Here is a 19,605-nt window from a genome sequence, read left to right on the forward strand (position 1 = left end):
GACTCTAGTCTGGGTTATTAAGTGTCTTCTGGAGAATTTGCTGACTACATAGGCTGGTTGGGTCCCTGGTCTGGTATCTTGAGTAACAGTAACAAACACCAGCCATCACCTCCTGTACCCTTTATCTGTACCTGTGCTACTAAAAGTGTTTCGGTTTGTGTGTTTCTTCCTCCTCTAAATACCTTATCTTGCTTTACTGTTTAAAGCTGCTCAGTTTGGAAGAAAAGTGGCTGTTTTGGATTACGTGGACCCTTCCCCACAAGGTATGGATGAGAAATAATGGGGTAACAATAGCTGGAAATGCATGTAAAGCAGCTGCCTAGGTAAGCAGGTTGCTCCAGACAGCAAAGGGGCCAAAGCTGCCTGCTTTGCTGGTAGTAAAAGTCTTTAAACCCAGCTTGCAGTACAGCTCGTGCCCTCCAGCATGTCCCAGCTGTTCCTGCTTCCCCTGCACATTCAGCTTGGTAGCAGTGTTTGATGCTACCACTTGTAGTGGACTTTGGACTTAAATAAGAGAATATTCTCTCTGTCAAAACGTTACTTACAATTTCTAAAAATTATGAATTGCATCATGTTGAGGCTCTTCATGTACAATGTATAAAATAAGATCTGCAGATGTGAATGATTAGTGACTGGATCTTCAGAGCTCTGAGAAACATCTTGAGATAGTTTGAATTTTAGAAGAAAAATATGCAGAGATGGTTTTTATCAAAGCAAATGAGCATAAACAAAGTTAGAAACTGATCTCTAGGAGATAACGGAGCGTGTGTTGCTTCAGAATTTTTTAACTGCTGTGAACCCAGTTGCATTAAGTTACACTAATCTCATGCATTTACTTTTTTTTCTTTCTTTTTTTCCTTCTCCCGAGGAACCACATGGGGACTTGGTGGAACTTGTGTGAATGTTGGCTGCATTCCTAAAAAGCTTATGCATCAAGCAGCCCTTTTAGGGAGTGCCCTTAAAGATGCCCATCACTATGGCTGGAACATAGCCCAACCTGTTCATCATACCTGGTAAAGATTACTGCCCATCTTCACTCCTGTGTGCTGCAAATGCATAACAATAACCAACTTTTCGCAGCTGGTGTTTTTTGGGGACAGTTAGGGAAGTGGATTTTGCATGTGACATTTTAGCTTGGTCCTTGTTTAAAACACAGAACTGTATTTACTGGTTTCTCAGGGCAGGTATGTTGGAGTTGACGATTTATTTTCATAACAAAAAGTACCGTGGAACATTCCTAATTTCTAGCAATTGCCTGTATCTTTGAGTTGCATAATCTGAATTTGTAAAATGATGACTCCATGTTCAATGTCTTGTTTTGTGGTAGGTCTGTGATGGCACAAGCTGTTCAGAATTATGTGAAATCCTTGAACTGGGGACACAGAGTGCAACTACAAGACAAGTAAATAAGTCTTTGAAGTTCATCTTTTCTCCCATAGTCAAGGAGCTGCTCTTCTCCTTGTAGAATTGCAGAATTGCCTTTGAAGTTTCTCACTAGAGGTAGTATTTTGAGTTTGTGACTCCTTTCTACTCAGGACTGTAAGTGCCCTTGTCAATTCAAGTGTTCTCCTCCCCTCCCACCTTCCTTTTCTTTTCTGGGAAGCAGTGGTTGACAGTGACCACACATGAAAGCTTTCTTGCAGTGCAGTGATCAGGGGATGCTCTCTTTAATCTGGAGAGGTTTTGCATTAATATGAAGTAATCAGAGTTTCTGAAGATACTTTAAATCTTGTCCCCCGACATTTCTATGCCATACAAACCCACAGATAACACAGTGCTGGAGCAGAAGGGTTTTTTTGCTTTCAGTGCAGAAATGGTTCCAAGTTTTTCAGCATGCAGTTCCTTTTATAGAGAAATTATATTAATAGAAAACTTAGCAGGTTCTAGTCTTGTGACTCCTGCTGAGTCACTTTTGAGTGCTCTTAAATGAGCATTGTATTAGTGATGCTATAGACAGTACTAGGCATGCTATAGCTAGTGGAAAATGTCGTTTGAAGAGGTCAATAACGTGATCCCCAAGTGTGTTACAAGTTTGGTTACTTTGCTGTATAGAGGAGTTAACTGTGACACAAGAATTAAGTGGAATTAAGCTGCCAATGTTGAGGCCCCTGAAATAAGATGCTTTGTTCCTTTTACTGCTCTAGGCCTATTAGCTGCCTTTTTTAGCACTTCAAGTATGGAAAAGGTAGCTGATTGTATTTCCTGCCTGTTGTTTGTTACGTGTGCACTGCTGATGCTGTTTGCTTCTCCAGGAAGGTGAAGTACTTCAACATGAAAGGGAGCTTTTCCGACCCCCACACGGTCCGGGGCTTGACAAAAGCAGGTAAAGAGGTGAGCTGCTGTGCTGCTTCTGCAGTGTTGTTCACTTCAACTGTTTCAGGGCAGCTGGGAGTTGGATTGGCCCTTTTCAAATTGCTTTAGGTATTTGGGTATAAACAGTGTTGTTTTGGTGGGGGCAATTTGCATTTTCCACCTCAGAAGTTGTTTCTGAACTTGACTGTTGCCTGCTGAGTCCCTGGCCTGGCCTGTCAGATGCCACTGCTCTTCTGTGGGTGGAAATGCTGAGACAAAAGATGTTATTTGTTTTGGTCAGGCATACTGATGCTCACAGAAATGTAGAGAGAACCATCACCTGGGAGCATTAGGTCAGTGTGAGATGTTCCCCTCCTTCAGGTGATTTGTAATGATCAGCTTTCTAATACCAAATCTGTGTGGGAGGCAATTCTAGTGAATGCACAGATTCCAGCAGCTGGGTCACATAAAGGAATGCTGGCCACTGCTGCATATTTAACAATACTGAACATGCATTTTTAACACCTTTTTGGAGTTAATATCCCTTTGAGAGAGCAAATGCTTTTTAGGGTAATGTCTAGGGTTTTCTAAAAACATGCTGCCTTTGAGGTAGCTGAACTCTGGGCCTGACTTGCTGTGATCTTGGTGTGTTTTGTCCTAAGCAGAAATCGGTTTTAAAAAGTTGTTGTTTGTGCATAACTGTTGCTTCCAAGTAGTCATCAGAATCTTGCTCAGTATAAGAACAATTGCAAGGTTAATGTTAAAACAAAACCTGATAGAGGATGAGTAGGAGAAACTCCTGCATGTATTAGTTTATTTTATCTCCATCCTTTTTTTAATGTATTGCTGATTATGTCTTATAAATAGCAGATGGTAGTGCCAGCTTCCTCATTTATTACTCCTTTGTACACAGATGAAGTCTAAAGACAGATAAAAGAATTTGAAATGGTTTATTTTGATTTTTTAATTTTTGTTTGTAGACTATTGTTACTGCAGATAATATTGTCATTGCTACTGGAGGAAGACCAAAGTATCCTACACATGTAAGTTACCCTTCCCTCTGACAAGTGCCATGGCTTTGCTGGTTTTTGTAACTGTATGTGCTTCAGATCACAGGGAATGTTTGGAGGATGTAAATATAAAGTAACTCATGAGAGATTTTTTTACTCCTGTCTTTATATAAAGGACAGCTTTTTAGAAAAACATTTCCATAGAAAACACTTTGCATCAGTTGAGTCTGTTGATGTTGCTCAGAGCTTTGGGATAATTCAGGTTGGAAGTGCTCTCTAGAGGAACTTTAACTCAGCCTCCTGCTCGAGGAGCTTGGGGTCAGCCATGGGGTCAGGTCACACTGCTCAGGGCTTTTGGAAAATCTCCGGGGACAGAGGCTGGGTAACAGATCTGGGCAACCCCAGATGTGTTCCCCTTGGTGTGCTGGCTGTCCTTCAGCCCACACAGCCCAAATTGCTGTTAGCTTCTTTTGCTGCCAGGATTTACGGTGCAGATTCAGGATCTTACCTGTGTGCAGATTGCAGGTGCACTGCAGTATGGAATCACAAGTGATGACCTGTTCTGGTTAAAGGAATCTCCTGGAAAAACGTAAGTTCCCTTACCATGGCTTTCATAGATGCTGGCTTTCATTCTTTTTCTTTATAGCAAGGTGAAAAATGTTCAAAATTGCCTTTTGTACACCAGTTTTATTTCTGTTTTCCTTCTGAAAATGTGCTTTGCTGTGCATCAGCATCACACTACCAACCTTCATTAGTACCTCATAGATCTTCCCCCTCCTCCTCTTATGAAACTCCCTTCTAAAATCAAATTAAGTACGAATTTTCACCGTGTTAGGTGGAGGCGACTTGTTTGCTGTAGCGATTACACAAAGTCACAAGAGGGCAGCATGAACTCAACCAAGGGCTGCTCTGTCCCCCTTCCTCACCACGGGAGTGTGCAAAAGTGCTCTTGGGTTAGGAGGAAACTCCAACTTAACTTTGTATTCTCTTAAGTGGTGGCAGTTCTGATAACGAAAGAAAATACGATGAGACATTTGGGTTACTTTTGCCATTTTTTTTTTGCTGTGGAATCTATTGTTTGACTGAAGTATTAAAATATTGGTTTTGATGCAAATACTAAAGTGCCATAGCTGTTGTTTTTTACAGCCCATAGCACAGTAAGATTGCGAGTCAACACTGCACTACAGAGAAACTTCCTGGTGCAAAACACTGTGATAGGAAATGCACATTTGCTGGCATGAAAGTCAGATAATACTATTTTTCCTTTTCTCTATTGAGCAATTCTAGAAAATGCAAAGTATATATAAGAAACAGAGACTTCAGACTGTAATTCTGGTGTTTTGAAAGACAACAGAGTTGCCATTCATGGTGGTGATTTTCTAGAATAAAAAATGCACTGTGTTAAACATCAAATAGATAAACAAGGCTCCTTGGTACAATTTAAAAAAAAAGTAAATTTGCTGTTGTTTGTAATATATCAGTCACCTCTTGAATTTTGAAAGCATGATTTATGCGAGGAAATTGTTTTTTTAAAGAAGCAACACCCACACCAACACCCTCCCAAAAAAACCCCAAACCAAAACATAAGATTTATCCCTCTAAGATGTTTCTGTGAAAATGTGGCTTTTGTCCAGTTGCTGCTAATGCAAGTTGTAACAGTGTAATGTGGGAGTCTAGTGTTTATATGTTGCATTCCTGAGATTTAGTCAAAATAAGCCTGCAGGGGCTACAGTAGCATTTCTGTGCTTTATCAGGCTGTGTCTTAGCAAATGAATGAGGGAGTTGTTAAAGGTTTGTTTCTGTCGGATTTATTTCTATTATAAATATTCCCAAGGTTCAGTTTAACACCTTTTGTTTTTAGTCTGAGCTGTGTTGTACTTATTCTTTCTTTTCTCCCTCTCCAAATGTACATATCTCAGCTACAAATTACATGCCTGGAGGTTATAGAACTGTCAGTCCTGCAGTTATTCATATTAGAAAAAAAAAGGAAACTGTTAAACAACTTAAAAGTCCCTTAGATATACAAACATGGGAAGAAATTCTCGCTACTGAGATGAAGGGTTTTGGCAGAATGAGTTAGAAAAGATGCTTTGAAATGTGTTGAGCATGAGTGAGAGATTGAGCAGGTGTGAACAATGTCAGGCTCTGCTTTCCTAACTTCTCTGTTAGACTCTGACAATGCTCAGGAACCCCCTGCTTTGTGCAAGGAATTCTGAATTATGTGGTGCTGATATTATGAATAAGTGCCAGCTGACATCTATTTTTCATCTTATGACAAAGAAGAGCAAACATATGCCCAAATTACAGATACTCTCATTCTGTTCCCTGTGAATCTCCAGCACATATTTTCTTTATGGGCAGCACGTGGCACTTTACAGCCCTGCCCAGGAGCTCCATGCCAAAGGAGGGGGTGATCATCCGTTCACACATGAATCAGATGCCCTAATGCTGGAAAAATGAGTTCCCACTCTGTTAAATTGTTTGCCAAACACAAACCCCAGACTAGCAGATTTTAATCGCTTTAGCTCAACCTGTTCTTTGTACACCTTCAGAGTTGTGTGTTTTTATTGTAGGATAGAGAGATGTTATCTGGGGTCTTTTGTGAGAAAACATGTGTTGCAGTGACTGTGCAGTCCCTGGGGCTCCCAGAGCAGCAGCCTCCGTGTCTGCACCGCTCAGAGGTGTAACAGCGTTGCTCTTACCCTGGGACATGGTGCACACTGCTTTAGGGTAAGGCACAGGGCAAAAGCCCATTCAAAAACTCAACAAAATGCTTTGCTATCAGTGGAAATCCTTTGTGGGATTCCTCCCCAAAGTGGGGGACTGTAACAAGTCTGCAGAACACACGGACAGCAGAGCAGAGCCCGGGCAGCCTGTGCAGCAGCTGAGTGTGCATGGCTGGCTGCTGGGACCTGCCTTTGCTTCCAGAGCAGGGACTGGGATCCTGCCTTTTGTCCCCAGCAGAGGAGGGAACTGAGGATCTGGTCAGGAGAGAGAGGGATGTGCAGCATAGAGGGCATCTGGGGACAGGCACAGAAACTGCTGTGCTGGAGAGCTGATCCACCTCGTAAACTGAAAGTGTTGATGGACAAGTTCAGTGATATTCCTGGTTGAAAGGGTGTGAAATATGGGGAGAGAAGGGAGCTGGAGTTTTATTTAAGAACTAAAGTGGATGTATTTGGTAAATACCAGTCTAGGTAAATCTATTAAACCCATTTTCTGTATTTATGTACACAAATGTTTGGAGACAGGAAGGGCAAATATTTGGCATTTGGAAAAATAAGATTATTAAAAAGCAGATGGTTATAAATCAAAATGAAATTTAGCAATGAATAAAATCTGTAATAAGAACTGTAATCTACTTGATGGGAAGACATAATCTACTTGATAGACTGTCCCCATGTGCTGAAAGATGAGCTGTCAGAGAAGAAGATTGGCCTGGCTGAATAGAGAACTTTGGCTGGAACTCAGGAAAAAAAGGAGTGTTTATGCCCTTGGGAGAAGGGGCAGGGATCTCAGGAGGACTATAAGGATATCGTGGGGTTATGAAGGGAGAAAATTAGAGTTAGGATTTAATCTGGCTACTGCTGTAAAAACCAGTAAAAATGTTTCTATAAATATGTGCTTCAGAAAATAATCTTTTGGTTGTGCAAAAATATGCACAAGCTCATTCCACTGCTTTATTCCTCTTTTCTTTTTATGTAACAGGTTGATTGTTGGAGCCAGCTGTATCCTTTGGAAAACCTGTGATGATCTATTATTATAAGCAGCATCACTGTCTTTCCTATGAAAGCTCAGTTTAGGGAATTCCTTTGGTCATGCCATATGGTTGAGTTGGTGAGAGAATAGTAATAGTTTTCTATGAAGTAACATCATGGAAATTAAGGTCAGCTGAGGATAAATTCTTGGGATCTTAAAACCAATGTTAACTATGAGGAAAATATTCTAAGACTTCCAAGTTTTATTCTGAGTACAAAAGCAAGCTAAAGATGTCTGTGTGAGGAGAATTTGGTATCTAGGTAAAAATCCCACTTGTATACTACCCTTTTATATTGTGTTTACATGACATCATTGTTTGTATTTCCCTGACTGGTGATTCACCAGATGTTTCCCTTGAGTGTGCTGGTTTTCTGACAGGCATTGGGCTGGACACTGCAGTCATGATGAGAAGTATCCCACTTCGTGGGTTTGATCAGGCAAGTATGGAATATCTTACAGTGTAGGAAAGTTATTTCCATGTGTGAGAGCACAGTTTCTGAGGCAGGAGGGTTGCTGTTAGAAGCAGCAGTGACAAGCACCACAGCAGGCAGTGACAGCTCCTGGTTGTGTGCCAGCCCCTTCCACGTGGAAGTAGCTTCCTTGAAACCAGCAGCTTGTATCCCTTAAACTGGGGGCATGAGTGTGCAGAACATTGGATAGGAACAGTCCTTGGGATTTGCAGCCCTCAGTGCAGAACTGAGCCCTGTCCCAGCCCAGGGAACAGTGTGTGTGGCACTGGGGAACACTCAGAGCGGGGCTGTCTCTGCCAACCTGATCCTCTGTGGGCAGGAAGAGCACAGCAGACATACCAAAGGTAATAAAGTATTAATAAAGTCATTATGTTCAGTCTGCTGCCACATCAAGTCTGATGGCACCTGAGCTCGTGTTTCTGAAGAGACACAGCCCTGCTGTTGCCTTCATATTAGTTAATATCAAAATTCTGTAAGCTGGGAGCTTGCACCTAGTTGTTCTCTGTGAGTGGTTTTGTGATAATATCCTTCAAGTAATAAACATATTCTTTAACAAAGTGCAACCTGAATTACTGCAGTCAAGAGCACTGCCATCTTTGGATAAACCTGTCAATGTGACACTTCACTGCTTGAGTGTGGGGTGGCATTATTTCAAAGAGGCTCTTAGGACAAAAGCATTATTTCCTTTTTGTAGGAGAACCTTCTGTGAAGTCTTAGTGATTCATAGTCATTGCAGGGAAATGTCAGGTGTCGTGGCAAAGGGAAATATTTTTCTTCCATTGTTTTCTGAAAGTATTTAATTTTCATCAAACTGCCAGAAAATGCTCTAGATGCTGGTTTTGTATAAAAACCAAATTATTTAAAAGCAACTGTTCTATTCATATACTGTTTTAGTTTTTGAAAATAATTGGAGTATTCAGATATAAATGCCTCTTGGAATGGAGTTGCAGGTCGTAGTGGCTCCATAAATTATATGCTGGCAGTGCATAGTAACTGATTGACAAGGAATGTTTGAAATGCACACTGTACTTACTGGATTTTCCTGAACACAGCTGAAGGAGGGTTTTACATTAAAAACGTCATATGTCTAAGGATTAATAATTTGTTTTTCCTTCCTAACAGCAAATGGCATCTTTAGTAACTGAGCACATGGAATCTTACGGCACCAAATTTTTAAAGAGATGTTTCCCAACCAAAGTTGAAAAACTGGAGAGCAACAGATTGCAAGTCACCTGGAAAAATACTGACCTGGGCACAGAAGAAACGGATTCCTTTGACACTGTGATGTGGGCAGTAGGTAAACATGATTATCTTAACATTTATTTGCAATGCTTTCCATTCTGAAAATGAAGACACTTCATGTTGTCTGGGGCCAAACAGGCCCCCACTTTTCTGTGTATTAAATACTTAGTGACCTAAACATTGAGAGTGGTTTAATTCTTGTCTGGCATGCCTGACTTGTTCATTTACAGTCTAAAACCACATTAAGTTACAGTGAGTGAAAGAAGTCAATGGTAACTACTTTTGCATGAGCTGCAATAAATGGGGACCATGTGGTCTTCCTCACCTTTACTGGAGAGTGAGAACGTGAGTTCCAGCAGCTCTGGGGTGCAGGTTGTGTGCTCTGAGTCCATGCTTTTGTTTTGTTTATGAACCTATTCACTACAAGTGCATATTTATCCTGTTTAAGAGCCTCCCATTTCTTCTTTTTCTAAACTGTGGTGCTTAAGTTTGTTGCTGCAGCCATCATCCAATTCAGAGAAAGAGAAGTAACTGTGTCTAAAATCCAAGCTCCCTGCAGGGAACCTTTAAGGGTTCCCTGGTTAAGTCAGCTTTATATCTTCCTAATACCCCAAAAGAGAGCAGGTTGGTTGTTTTGACAAATGTTTTCTTTTCCTTACTGTGACTACTATTCTCTTAGAAGTGCAATGGGCTTCTATAAACTGTGGAAACAGCCTATAATAATGGATTATTCTCACCAGAACCCATCAAAGAGACTAGTGCTTGCCAAGAGCAAAAAACAAGGTTATGCTATCTGGAGATGTGACAGTCCTGAAAACTGTAGAATAATATTCATGAGGTGAGATGAATGTTTCCAAAAAGAGGGTTTCTAAACGCTGTATTTGATTTTCTCAAGCTTTCTGGTAAAAAAGCCAGACCATTCTATGGTCCTGTGAAAAGGACACTGAGTTGGAGTCACACATGTGCAATGACAAGTCAATTTGTTTACTTTTGTCTTTTTTACTTTTGATGGAAAGAAGAGCTATCAGACTGAAATAATAAGGAAGAAATCTCTGTTTGGTGTTAATTATAATGGAATAAGGTTGCATGATAGACTTGCAGTGTGAGTCCACTCACTAATTTGATAGAGGGACTACCTGTATTATAATTTTTGTCATAGATTTGAGTTACAATCCATATTTAGAAACTGCAAAATGAATAGTTTGAGGGTTTAGGGGGTTTGTGTTGCCTTTTCTTTTAGTGTTCACATTGCCACTCCACCCTTTAGGATTACACACATTAACAGTTAAAGCTGGTTGATGTGCAGTCCATATGATTCATTGTTTTGCTCTGTATCAACACACCCACACCAGGTGTCTCAGATAATAGGCTGGGAAACTCGGTGGTGTTGAGGATTTCCTGTCTGCAGATGTGCCAGTTACAATACTGATTGAGGCAAATCAGCTTGGAGAGTTAGTTAAAAAGGAACCACTATTGTTAACTAGTTGTAGCCTGAATCATACCACATATTTCCTTGATTTTTGTAAGTGCATTGTGGAATTTTAGTAGGATTTTATGAACAGTGTTAAAAATATTTACTGGCAGTGGGACATAGTTTGAGTTTGATAAGCTACAGTGCTATCTCTTAATGTAAGCCTATAAAAAAAATACATTTTTTTCTGTGAAGAATTTTGTTTTGCTTTTGGAATGTGTGATTTTCTGCTTGTGTGGATAAGCCAATAAAAACAGGCACAGTGCCCTCTTTGTTTTTCTAGCAGCTTTTTTTAACTAGTCGAAATATTTGAGGGGGGGGAAGAAATCTCATTTTGATATGTTTTAATGTAATTTAAAAGTTTCAATTCAAAGCTTTTGTAGGGTACTGTCCTGTAGCTGTGATACCTTGCTGAGTGACCATACTGATACATTCCAGCTCAGTGAAAGAGCTCATTCTTGACCTTTATTTGATTCTGCTGTCTAGCTCAGTAATGTCCTTCTGTCTTGCCTGTGCTGTCTTCTGCTTCTTGAGAATTCTCCTGAAATGATAAGATTTTGAGACTCGGTTCTACAGTGAACAAAAGAACAGATAAACTTTTCCTGTTCTCTAGTATTCCCCCTGCCCTTAAGGACACACAAAAAATGTCTCTGTCAGATGCCTCATGTACCTGAGTGCAAAGCAGTGGTAGATTTGTGCATGTCCAGAGTGAACAGGGGGATCTTCATCCAGGGAAAAGGGATGGACACCTCTGGAAACAGCTGCAAGTGCTGAGCTGCAGGACAAAGGTGCAGGAGCTCAGCCTTTGTAGGGTGGGTTTGATTCAGCTGTTGAGGGGCTGAAACCTGTGGGCTGAATGCTGCAGTTGCAAATAGCTAATGTATAAAAGAGTTGGTGAGTAATATTGCCATTGGAATTTGCAATAGATGGCAAAAGATCACTGCTGGAACTGAAAGCTGATTATTCACAAAGTCCTTAGAAAAGAGACCGAGAAAGAACCATCTCTGATGGGATCTTAATGTGTAGAGGAGCAACACTGGACTGATGATTTAACTGAGCAGGTTTTCCAAAATCCTGGAATTAGTTTGGCAGAGAATGTGAGGCTGTGTGTTGGTAAACTGTCAACAAAAAAAGCAGTGACCAGTGGCAGATTTTAAGTTTAGCTTCACAAAAAGAGTTTTCTCCCTGATGAGAGCAATGGAACAACCATTGCCAAGTTCCAGTGCATTTGTCAGCCCAGAGGAACACCAGTGTGTCTGACACAACATCAGCTTTGCTTCCAAACAGAACACTGGTTTAGCTCAGCGTGGAGCTGGAGGGTCTCAGGGGTTGCACAGCTCGTGCTGTTGAGGGGATCATCCTTTGTGTCCCACTGCAGGTTTGGTGGATTTATTCTGTCATGCAGTTAAATAAGATCCTCACTGTTCAGTATCAACAAAGGGTTAAGTACATAACTTTTTTTTTAGTAGTAGTTTTCTTCAACTCTTACAACCACACTGGTTTGGATTAACTAGGGAAACAGAAATTTTGTTTGGAGATTTTCTTTGAAAAGTCCCATATGGTAAAATATTGCTGTGATCTCCTGTAGGCCATACAGAAAAGGGGATGGGTTTTAGATTTGTCTTGGCAAACAAAATCTTGCTATCCAGTTTTTAACCTTTGAACTATTCAGTGAAAAATAGTGCACCTTGGTTGATCTCAGACAACTGTTAATGTGATGTGGTTTGCTGGGTCTTTGTTCTGAGCTTCCCATGTCTGTCTCTCTTATTAATTTAAATTCATTACTGTCTTGGTAAGATATGGTTTTTGGAATTGTAATGAAAATTGTCGTTCCCATTACATCAGCCAGTGCTTTTAGTTGTTCCCCCAATATCTAGTTTTAATGACATTCAGTCAGACTTTATTCAACAAGGCTATTTTTAATGTGCTGGTCATTTGTTTGCATTGACAGAGACCCTTCATTTGTTTAACCCCCCCATAAACTTTGAGTGTAACTCTTATTTTGTGCTACTTATTTTACCAGCTTGTAAGTACAAAAATCACCTACTCACGTTGAGGAGAAGTTATATTGTAGGCTTTGCCTCTAATCTGCATGTGAGAAAGGTTTTGGATTGAGAACTATTTCAGCACTAAGGTGCTATTTAAGTTGGTAGGTGATGGCTAACCTTTACCTGAATGGTGGTATAAATAAATAAAAAATGGTGGAAAATGCTCCAAAGTAATTCCTCGAAACCAGTATAGTTCCTGACATTTTGTGCAGAATACAGGTTATGTCAAAAGGGAATGGTGGTTGGGTGCTGGTTTTTGAGACTGCAGAGCCATCCTTTGAAACAAAACCTTTGGTTAAAGCAGGCTTGACGTGGGAGAATTAATGTAAGAGTGAACTGTAGCTTTCTCCTCAGGAAATGTTTCCAGCCCACTTTACCTTGTACAGGAGCTTGAGAACAAAACAAATGGAACTGCTGCAGGTCTGTCCCGTGCTGTAAGGTTTGCCTTTGGGTGCTGTAAGGTTTGCCTTTGGGTGCTGTAAGATTTTCCCTTGGTTGCTGTAAGGTTTTCCCTTGGTTGTTCTAAGGTTTTCCCTTGGTTGCTCTAAGGTTTTCCCTTGGTTGTTCTAAGGTTTTCCCTTGGTTGCTCTAAGGTTTTCCCTTGGTTGCTCTAAGGTTTTCCCTTGGTTACTGTAAGGTTTTCCCTTGGGTGCTGTAAGGTTTTCCCTTGGTTGCTGTAAGGTTTGCCTTTGGGTGCTGTAAGGTTTTCCCTTGGTTGCTGTAAGGTTTTCCCTTGGTTGCTGTAAGGTTTTCCCTTGGTTGCTGTAAGGTTTTCCCTTGGTTGCTGTAAGGTTTTCCCTTGGGTGCTGTAAGGTTTGCCTTTGGGTGCTGTAAGGTTTTCCCTTGGTTGCTGTAAGGTTTTCCCTTGGTTGCTGTAAGGTTTTCCCTTGGTTGCTGTAAGGTTTTCCCTTGGTTGCTGTAAGGTTTTCCCTTGGGTGCTGTAAGGTTTGCCTTTGGGTGCTGTAAGGTTTTCCCTTGGTTGCTGTAAGGTTTTCCCTTGGTTGCTGTAAGGTTTTCCCTTGGTTGCTGTAAGGTTTTCCCTTGGTTGCTGTAAGGTTTTCCCTTGGTTGCTGTAAGGTTTTCCCTTGGGTGCTGTAAGGTTTTCCCTTGGGTGCTGTAAGGTTTTCCCTTGGTTGCACGTCAGCTGGAGTTGCTGTTGGGGTTGGTTTCGATGGGATCACACTGACACCTCTCCAGACACGAGGAACATCAGCTGTGCAGGGTGGGCACGGTGGGTGTTTGCTGAGGACACCGTGGCTGCCACGGCCCTTCTGCTCCTCACCAGGGCTGGGCACAGCCCAGGGACTGCCCCAGCACTGACTGAGGGCCACATCTCTTTGCAGATTGTGGCAGGCGTGCTGGAAGTTTATCAGTAGTGGATATAAAGTTCAAAAGCTTCCTTGTAGAACTGGTGCACGCTGCTATCAATGTGATATGAGTCCTGAACTTTTTTTTACCTTACTTAGTATTACTCCTGTCAGAATTTTCTTGTAATCTGAACAGTAGTTACAATGAATTGGTCTTTATTAGCCATTGTCAGCTGGTCTTGAAACTAATCTGGGGAGTATGTCAGGCACCCAGAACAAGGTGAGAGACAGTACCAAGACTGGGAACACAGAGATTTTGATTAAGGTCAAACTGAGGTCAGATTGGATAAAGTTGTGAAGTGATGTGTCAAAATGTGTAGGGAAGAAGTGGAGAAGACTATTGGGCTTAAGCTTTGTTTAAGAAGAACTGTCCTGTCACCCTGCAGTATCCTCACAGTGGCCATCTGCAATAAAATGTATGGTTGGCTCCAATTTGGATTTTTCAAATGCTGGGAGGCAAACAGACATTCCAACTTCTGTGATTAAGAAACTGTGGAAGACCCATTATAAAATTTTGCTGTCAGCTGCACCTTTATCACCCTGGGAAATCTTACAGGATGCAAGAGTGTGCTGTCACTCATTTACTGCTGCTCCTTACCTGGCTGTGCCCATTCCTCTGGTTTCCTCCAGTTTTAACTGTGTCAGTCTCCACTGTTGAAGGCCCTCCCCTGGAGGTCACAGCAGTGCCACTGCCTCCCCCTTGTTGTGTGTGAGTGTGACTCCAGATCCCCTGCCAGGGGATGGCACAGAGAGGCCACATCCCAACACAGCCAGCCCAGCAAACATCTGAGGTGGTGCTTCAGCCACTCTCCTGGCACTCCCTGGAGGTAAACTGGCTAAAAGCCCCCTTAGGAAGCCATGCTCTTAGATTATACAAAAACAGATCAAAAAGCTGGTTTTTCTTTTAAAGTTAAAAGCAAATGGGGACAGGCACTGAAAGCAGGGATGTGTGTGGTTTTCACAGCTGTGTGGTAAATGTATGGGTTTATTAAAGGTGAGATTATGATGTGTAACAAGTGCAGGAGGCAGATAACCTTTTTAAGGTTAAGATTTCATTGGACTTTTCTTCTAAATGTCTGGCATAATATTTTGCTAAAATATTATGCTAAATCTAATCTTGTGTCTTATACAATCATAGACTCCTATTCTTTGGTAGTCTCAGGTCAGGGGACATCATCAAGTAAAAGCACACGTGCTGACTTTAGGGGAAGGATGGGGTTGTGTCCTTGGCAGGATTTGGTATAGGTATTGTCCTCTGGATCTTAGAAACAAGCTCTAAAGTCCTGTTTTCTTGAAGCTGAGGATGTAAAAACACTGAGGAGTTGTGGGTGTGAAATGGATGTCCTACTAAGAAATGGTGAGAACTGATTCCATGATACATGTAAGTGAATGTTGGGAAATATCAGAATATCCTGAATTTGGCATTAAAACTTCACGAGATACATTGTCTAATCATGACCCTAAGCTACTGGATTTGAGATGAAGCAAGATCAGTAAGTGTAATTCTGACTTATGGAGGTGGGCCAGCGTGGGGCTAAAGACCAATAAAGCTTCAGTTCAGTGTTTTAAAGTTTTGTTTTTGCTTTCAGAAATAATATTTAGGCAGTAAAATTGAGAGAGAAATTGCACTATCAGGAGCAGGATATTTTTTTTGTAATTCTTAGCTATTAATACCAAGCTGTACACATGCTAAAATAGACTGGAATGGAAAGGTTAAGTGTTATCCTGCAGATTTGATAAACTCATCTGTTGTTGTCACAGGTCTTTAAGTGACTCTATTGACAGTTTTTCTTTTTTTCCTCTTTCAGTGCCTGCCATTGCGTGCTAAGCTTTTCTCTTGGCTCTGCCTGGCAGGAAAAAGGGGAAACTAGAAAACCCCATTAGTTGTCCATTTGCAGAATACCCAGGCTTTACTCTCAATACACAAAGAAATACAACGGTAGGAAGTTGTTTCACATCCGAGCCAAGATAAGGTCCTGGAGGTTTATTATTTTTGTTGCCTGATAGCATCAGGACTGGGGAGCAGGGGGCAGAGAAGGAACAGCAGATCAGCATCCCATGGGGACAAGAGGAGGGAAGACAGACAGATAGCCAAGTGCCGACAGCTTCAGTCAGTGCTCCCAGAGGAAGTGTTGGTTTCTCCAGATGAAATTCATACACAGGAGTCTTTACAGGGGCACTCAGATGGGACATTGTTTGAGGGGCCTGCCTATGTGGCAGATGTAGAAAGCAGTGAATCATATGTTTACATATAATTAGGTCTGTATTGACAAGCCAGGTTTTCCTTTTGTTTAATAATTTCCTACGTTAACATCAAAGAGCTTGTTTTCCTAATGAGAACACATTTCCCTTTTTGTTTTGCTTTGCTATAGCTCTGTATTAACATCAAACGCAGCCCGTGGCTCACGCAAAGGAGACCTAGAAATGGACAGATATCCACAGTCAGCTAAAGCCTTACAAATAGATGCAATGCTAGCAAATGCCCTTAATTTGGATATATTCAGGAAACGTTTTTATGTGACTCTGTGCATCCTTGCAGTTTTTGGGGGTACCTGGTTATTTCACTGTGCTTATTGACTATCAAATGCATTTGAAAAGTTGCATAGGATTTAAGATTGCAACTTGTGGGTCAGAAATTGCTTCCTGAAATACTCGACAGAAAGCTCAGTGTAATGGTAAGACTTCAGTGGTCTGAGTGGTAACTGTGCAGAAAACACTACAGAAGTATGTTTTTTGAAGATGAGATAATTTGACATCACTGGAAGGGGAAGATGTAATAAAATGTAGGCTTGGTAGGAGTTGCCTCATGTTTTTAAATGCATTTAAAATGCTGTTTGTAAACTCTACAGAAATAACTCAAATAGAGAGTTTGAGCTAACTAACTCAGCACTGAGGACTTGAGGGCAAAGTTGATACAGTTTGTCATCCAAACTGAGGGAACTAAAAAAGCTTTAGGATAAGTGTGTTCAGATAGGAAGAAAAGAGGACTTAGGAATGTTTAATGTTGAACAGCATTATGAATAATTTTTGTCATCAAGTATGCACAACACACTGTTAGCATTGAGTGCCATTCAGTCAATGTTCATGGGAAATTCTCAGTGTAGAAGTTACTTAGCTATTATATGTATATTCATGCTACATTAGGAAACTGAATTTAGAATGTTCAATAAATTACAAACCACGTGTGTTTGGCACTTTTTGCAGTGGGTGTTGTCCTCCATATTTCTAAAGGATAACTTCCTCTGGAATAGTCTGAGCAAAGGCAATAGTGATTGAGCTCCTCTGAGCAAAGGAATTCATATCCATACTTGCCACCCCTGCAGCTTTCCCAGGATGAGATAAGTTTTGTCATGTTTCTGCTTGGGCTGTTACATAATGGGAAGTTCTTGGAAACCCACAGTGGAGGATACCAGCTTTTTAGATTAACACTGCAGATGGTTTTTAATAGCTTTCATTTCTTTTTTTTTTCCCTTAAGGCCGAGCCCCTGACACTAAAACTCTCAATTTGGAGACAGTTGGAGTGAAAACTAATTCTGAAACTGGAAAGATTATTGTTGATGCCAGTGAAGCTACTTCTGTTCCTCACATTTATGCAATTGGAGACATAACCGAGGTACTGAGTCTACATAAACTATTTTACAATAACAGGAAGCCAACTTTGTTCCTGACTAATAACTAGTCCCCAGATGTCGTCATGCCCCAGCATATATCTCGGTGTTTTGCACTTTTTCCTTTGGCAGAGCTGTGGTGTTTGTGCCAGGACCTGGGTCACTCATTTCCTTCACATGGATCCTGTGAAGTGTCTCAGCATGGGAGATTATTGCTGATGTTTATCAGGGAATGCATCATTGGTCAGAGGCTAATAATGATGTTTTTATCACTTCAATTATCTTCCTAATAATGTTTTTGTCACTTTAGACACATGACTTAATGCTGCCTGTGAATGCTGAGTGAAAGCAGTTCTTGCCTTCTGGAGATGAGCACACTCGGTGGGAATGACTGTGACAAGTTCTGTAATTCCATGTGTAGTATTTTGGGTGTCAATCCAGACTAAACACAAGACAGCTTTTCAGCTCCCTGATGCAAAATACTTTTGACAAAAGTATCTTCCTCTAGAATAAGAAAAAGTAATTGCTGAAAATACTAAATGCTTTTGACTTCTGTTCACGATTTGTGAATGATTATGCCAAGGAAACGTGAGTTATGTGGATTTGTTTGTTTGTTTTTTTAAGGAGGGGACATTATAACCTAAGCAATATAATCTAAATACTGTAGCAATATCCAGACATAATGTATAGTATAATTTTAGAGACCTTTGAAAGATTTCTCATTCTGCCATGGTTTAAATGGTTTAAGGGTCTCTCAGATATAAACCCTACAGGTGCCCTGAGTTTTGGAAGAGATGTAACAGGTTAGATAATGTCCTGGGAATAGCCCTGCAAATCTCTGACTGGACTCTGGAGCTGCCCAAGGCACTTAAATCACAGAAATCTGCTGACCACTCCTGACCTCTTCCCTCTGTGTAGACATGTGTTTCTTCCTGGCCATCTCAATCTTCTTGTGAATGACTTGCCATTTCCTTTTAAATTGTGTTAAAACTCTTTCCTTTTAGCTATTTCTCCTTTTCTTCCCCTTTTTACTCTGCACAGCTTCTGTCCTGTCCAGTCACTCAGAGCTTTGGGATTTTGTAGAATTCCTGTCCTTTCTTCTCACTTCACATGCAGGTTCCCTCTGTACTTGTCACTTCTTGCTCTGGGATATTTCCTGAAGTCCACTTTTTGCTCACAATGGCCTCCTACACCTGCTTGTCCCTGATAAATATGCCTTGCTTGGGCCTCCTGCTTTCCAAACTTCTCTGTTTGATTCCATCCAAGAAGCAGTTGTCAGAGGCAATGCTGACAGGGCTTAGATTCTGCTGCTTATTTTGCTGCCAATCTGCAGTGTTATTTTGGGCAAGTCATTTCCTTTTGGGTGCTTTTTGTCTTCTCCCCTTTGAGGATTTGGTTAAGTAAGAAATATAAAGTTGGAGGCAGGCTCTCCTCTTTCTTACTCTGGATCTAAAAAATATTGTATTCATTTATTCGTCATCTTTATTTTGTTGTTAAAAGTTGGATTTCCTTTTCCTGCTTTTGTCTTTATCAGTGCAGATTTTTGAACTTGAGTTATCCAATAGATACTTTTAAATGGAAATGTTAAAAACAGCAACACAGTTCTATGCTGTGTCCAGTGTACAACTGGGGAAAAACAAAGAGTTAAATCAGGTGCTCTGTAGAAATACTCTCTTAAGCTTTTATCTGCATATGGGCTCAATACAGGGAATTAAAGAAATCATGGTGTAGTAATCATACATTTAAAGTGTTTAGAGATAAAAGGAATTACTGCCACTATCTTATCTGACTCCAGCACACTGTGAGCTGTGTAATTCCACTTGCTAAGCAATTAAGTTTATTTTATTTGAATACTTAAATCCATTTAGGCCTTTTTTTTTTAAGCAGAATTAATTTGGATAATAAATCACATTGGCATGGGAACCAGCACTAAAATAAAGTTCTGTGTTGGTGCCCATCTCAAGGCACCCACACAGGAGAATCAAGTGCACCCTGCTGGGAACCACAGAAGCTGCAGAGCTCGAGGTGTGGCCCTGTCTGGGTGTGACCCACCCAAGGAGCAAAGGAAGGGGAACCTCGTTTCCTCTGGGGGAGCATCAGGGATCCCTGAGAGTCATCAGAAGAATAAGATTATTTTTTCCCCAGGTTCCTACTCAGGATTTCTCTCTGCTCTCCCCCTGTCAGAGTGTCTTTGTTACCATGAAGTGCTGTTCTCAAAGTGTAGTTCTGCAGCCTCCTCCCTCCTGACCAGCCCCTGGACTGCTGGTGGTGTGGGAATGCAGTGCCCTGGCTGGAGGGGAGAGGGGCAGGCCAGGCTGCTGATCACCCAGAACGACTG

The 19,605-nt window shown here is 41.1% G+C and overlaps 1 protein-coding gene across 4 annotated transcripts in view; it reads left to right on the forward strand.

The window, feature by feature from the left end:
* TXNRD2 (thioredoxin reductase 2) overlaps window positions 1-19,605 on the forward strand; it is a 36,035-nt gene that overhangs the window by 1,438 nt on the left and 14,992 nt on the right. For all 4 annotated transcript variants that reach the window (XM_051769115.1, XM_051769114.1, XM_051769112.1 and 1 more), the window contains 10 exons: window positions 207-263; window positions 869-1,013; window positions 1,328-1,402; window positions 2,253-2,331; window positions 3,273-3,335; window positions 3,821-3,891; window positions 7,011-7,030; window positions 7,407-7,498; window positions 8,654-8,828; window positions 17,136-17,272. In XM_051769115.1, coding sequence (XP_051625075.1) covers window positions 207-263; window positions 869-1,013; window positions 1,328-1,402; window positions 2,253-2,331; window positions 3,273-3,335; window positions 3,821-3,891; window positions 7,011-7,030; window positions 7,407-7,498; window positions 8,654-8,828; window positions 17,136-17,272 — 914 coding nt within the window. The remainder of the gene's footprint in view (window positions 1-206; window positions 264-868; window positions 1,014-1,327; window positions 1,403-2,252; window positions 2,332-3,272; window positions 3,336-3,820; window positions 3,892-7,010; window positions 7,031-7,406; window positions 7,499-8,653; window positions 8,829-17,135; window positions 17,273-19,605) is intronic.

Source organism: Manacus candei, unplaced genomic scaffold (assembly GCF_025592945.1).
Source record: "Manacus candei isolate 608988 ecotype Guabito, Panama unplaced genomic scaffold, ASM2559294v1 h1tg000103l, whole genome shotgun sequence".
Taxonomy (NCBI): Eukaryota; Metazoa; Chordata; class Aves; order Passeriformes; family Pipridae; genus Manacus; species Manacus candei.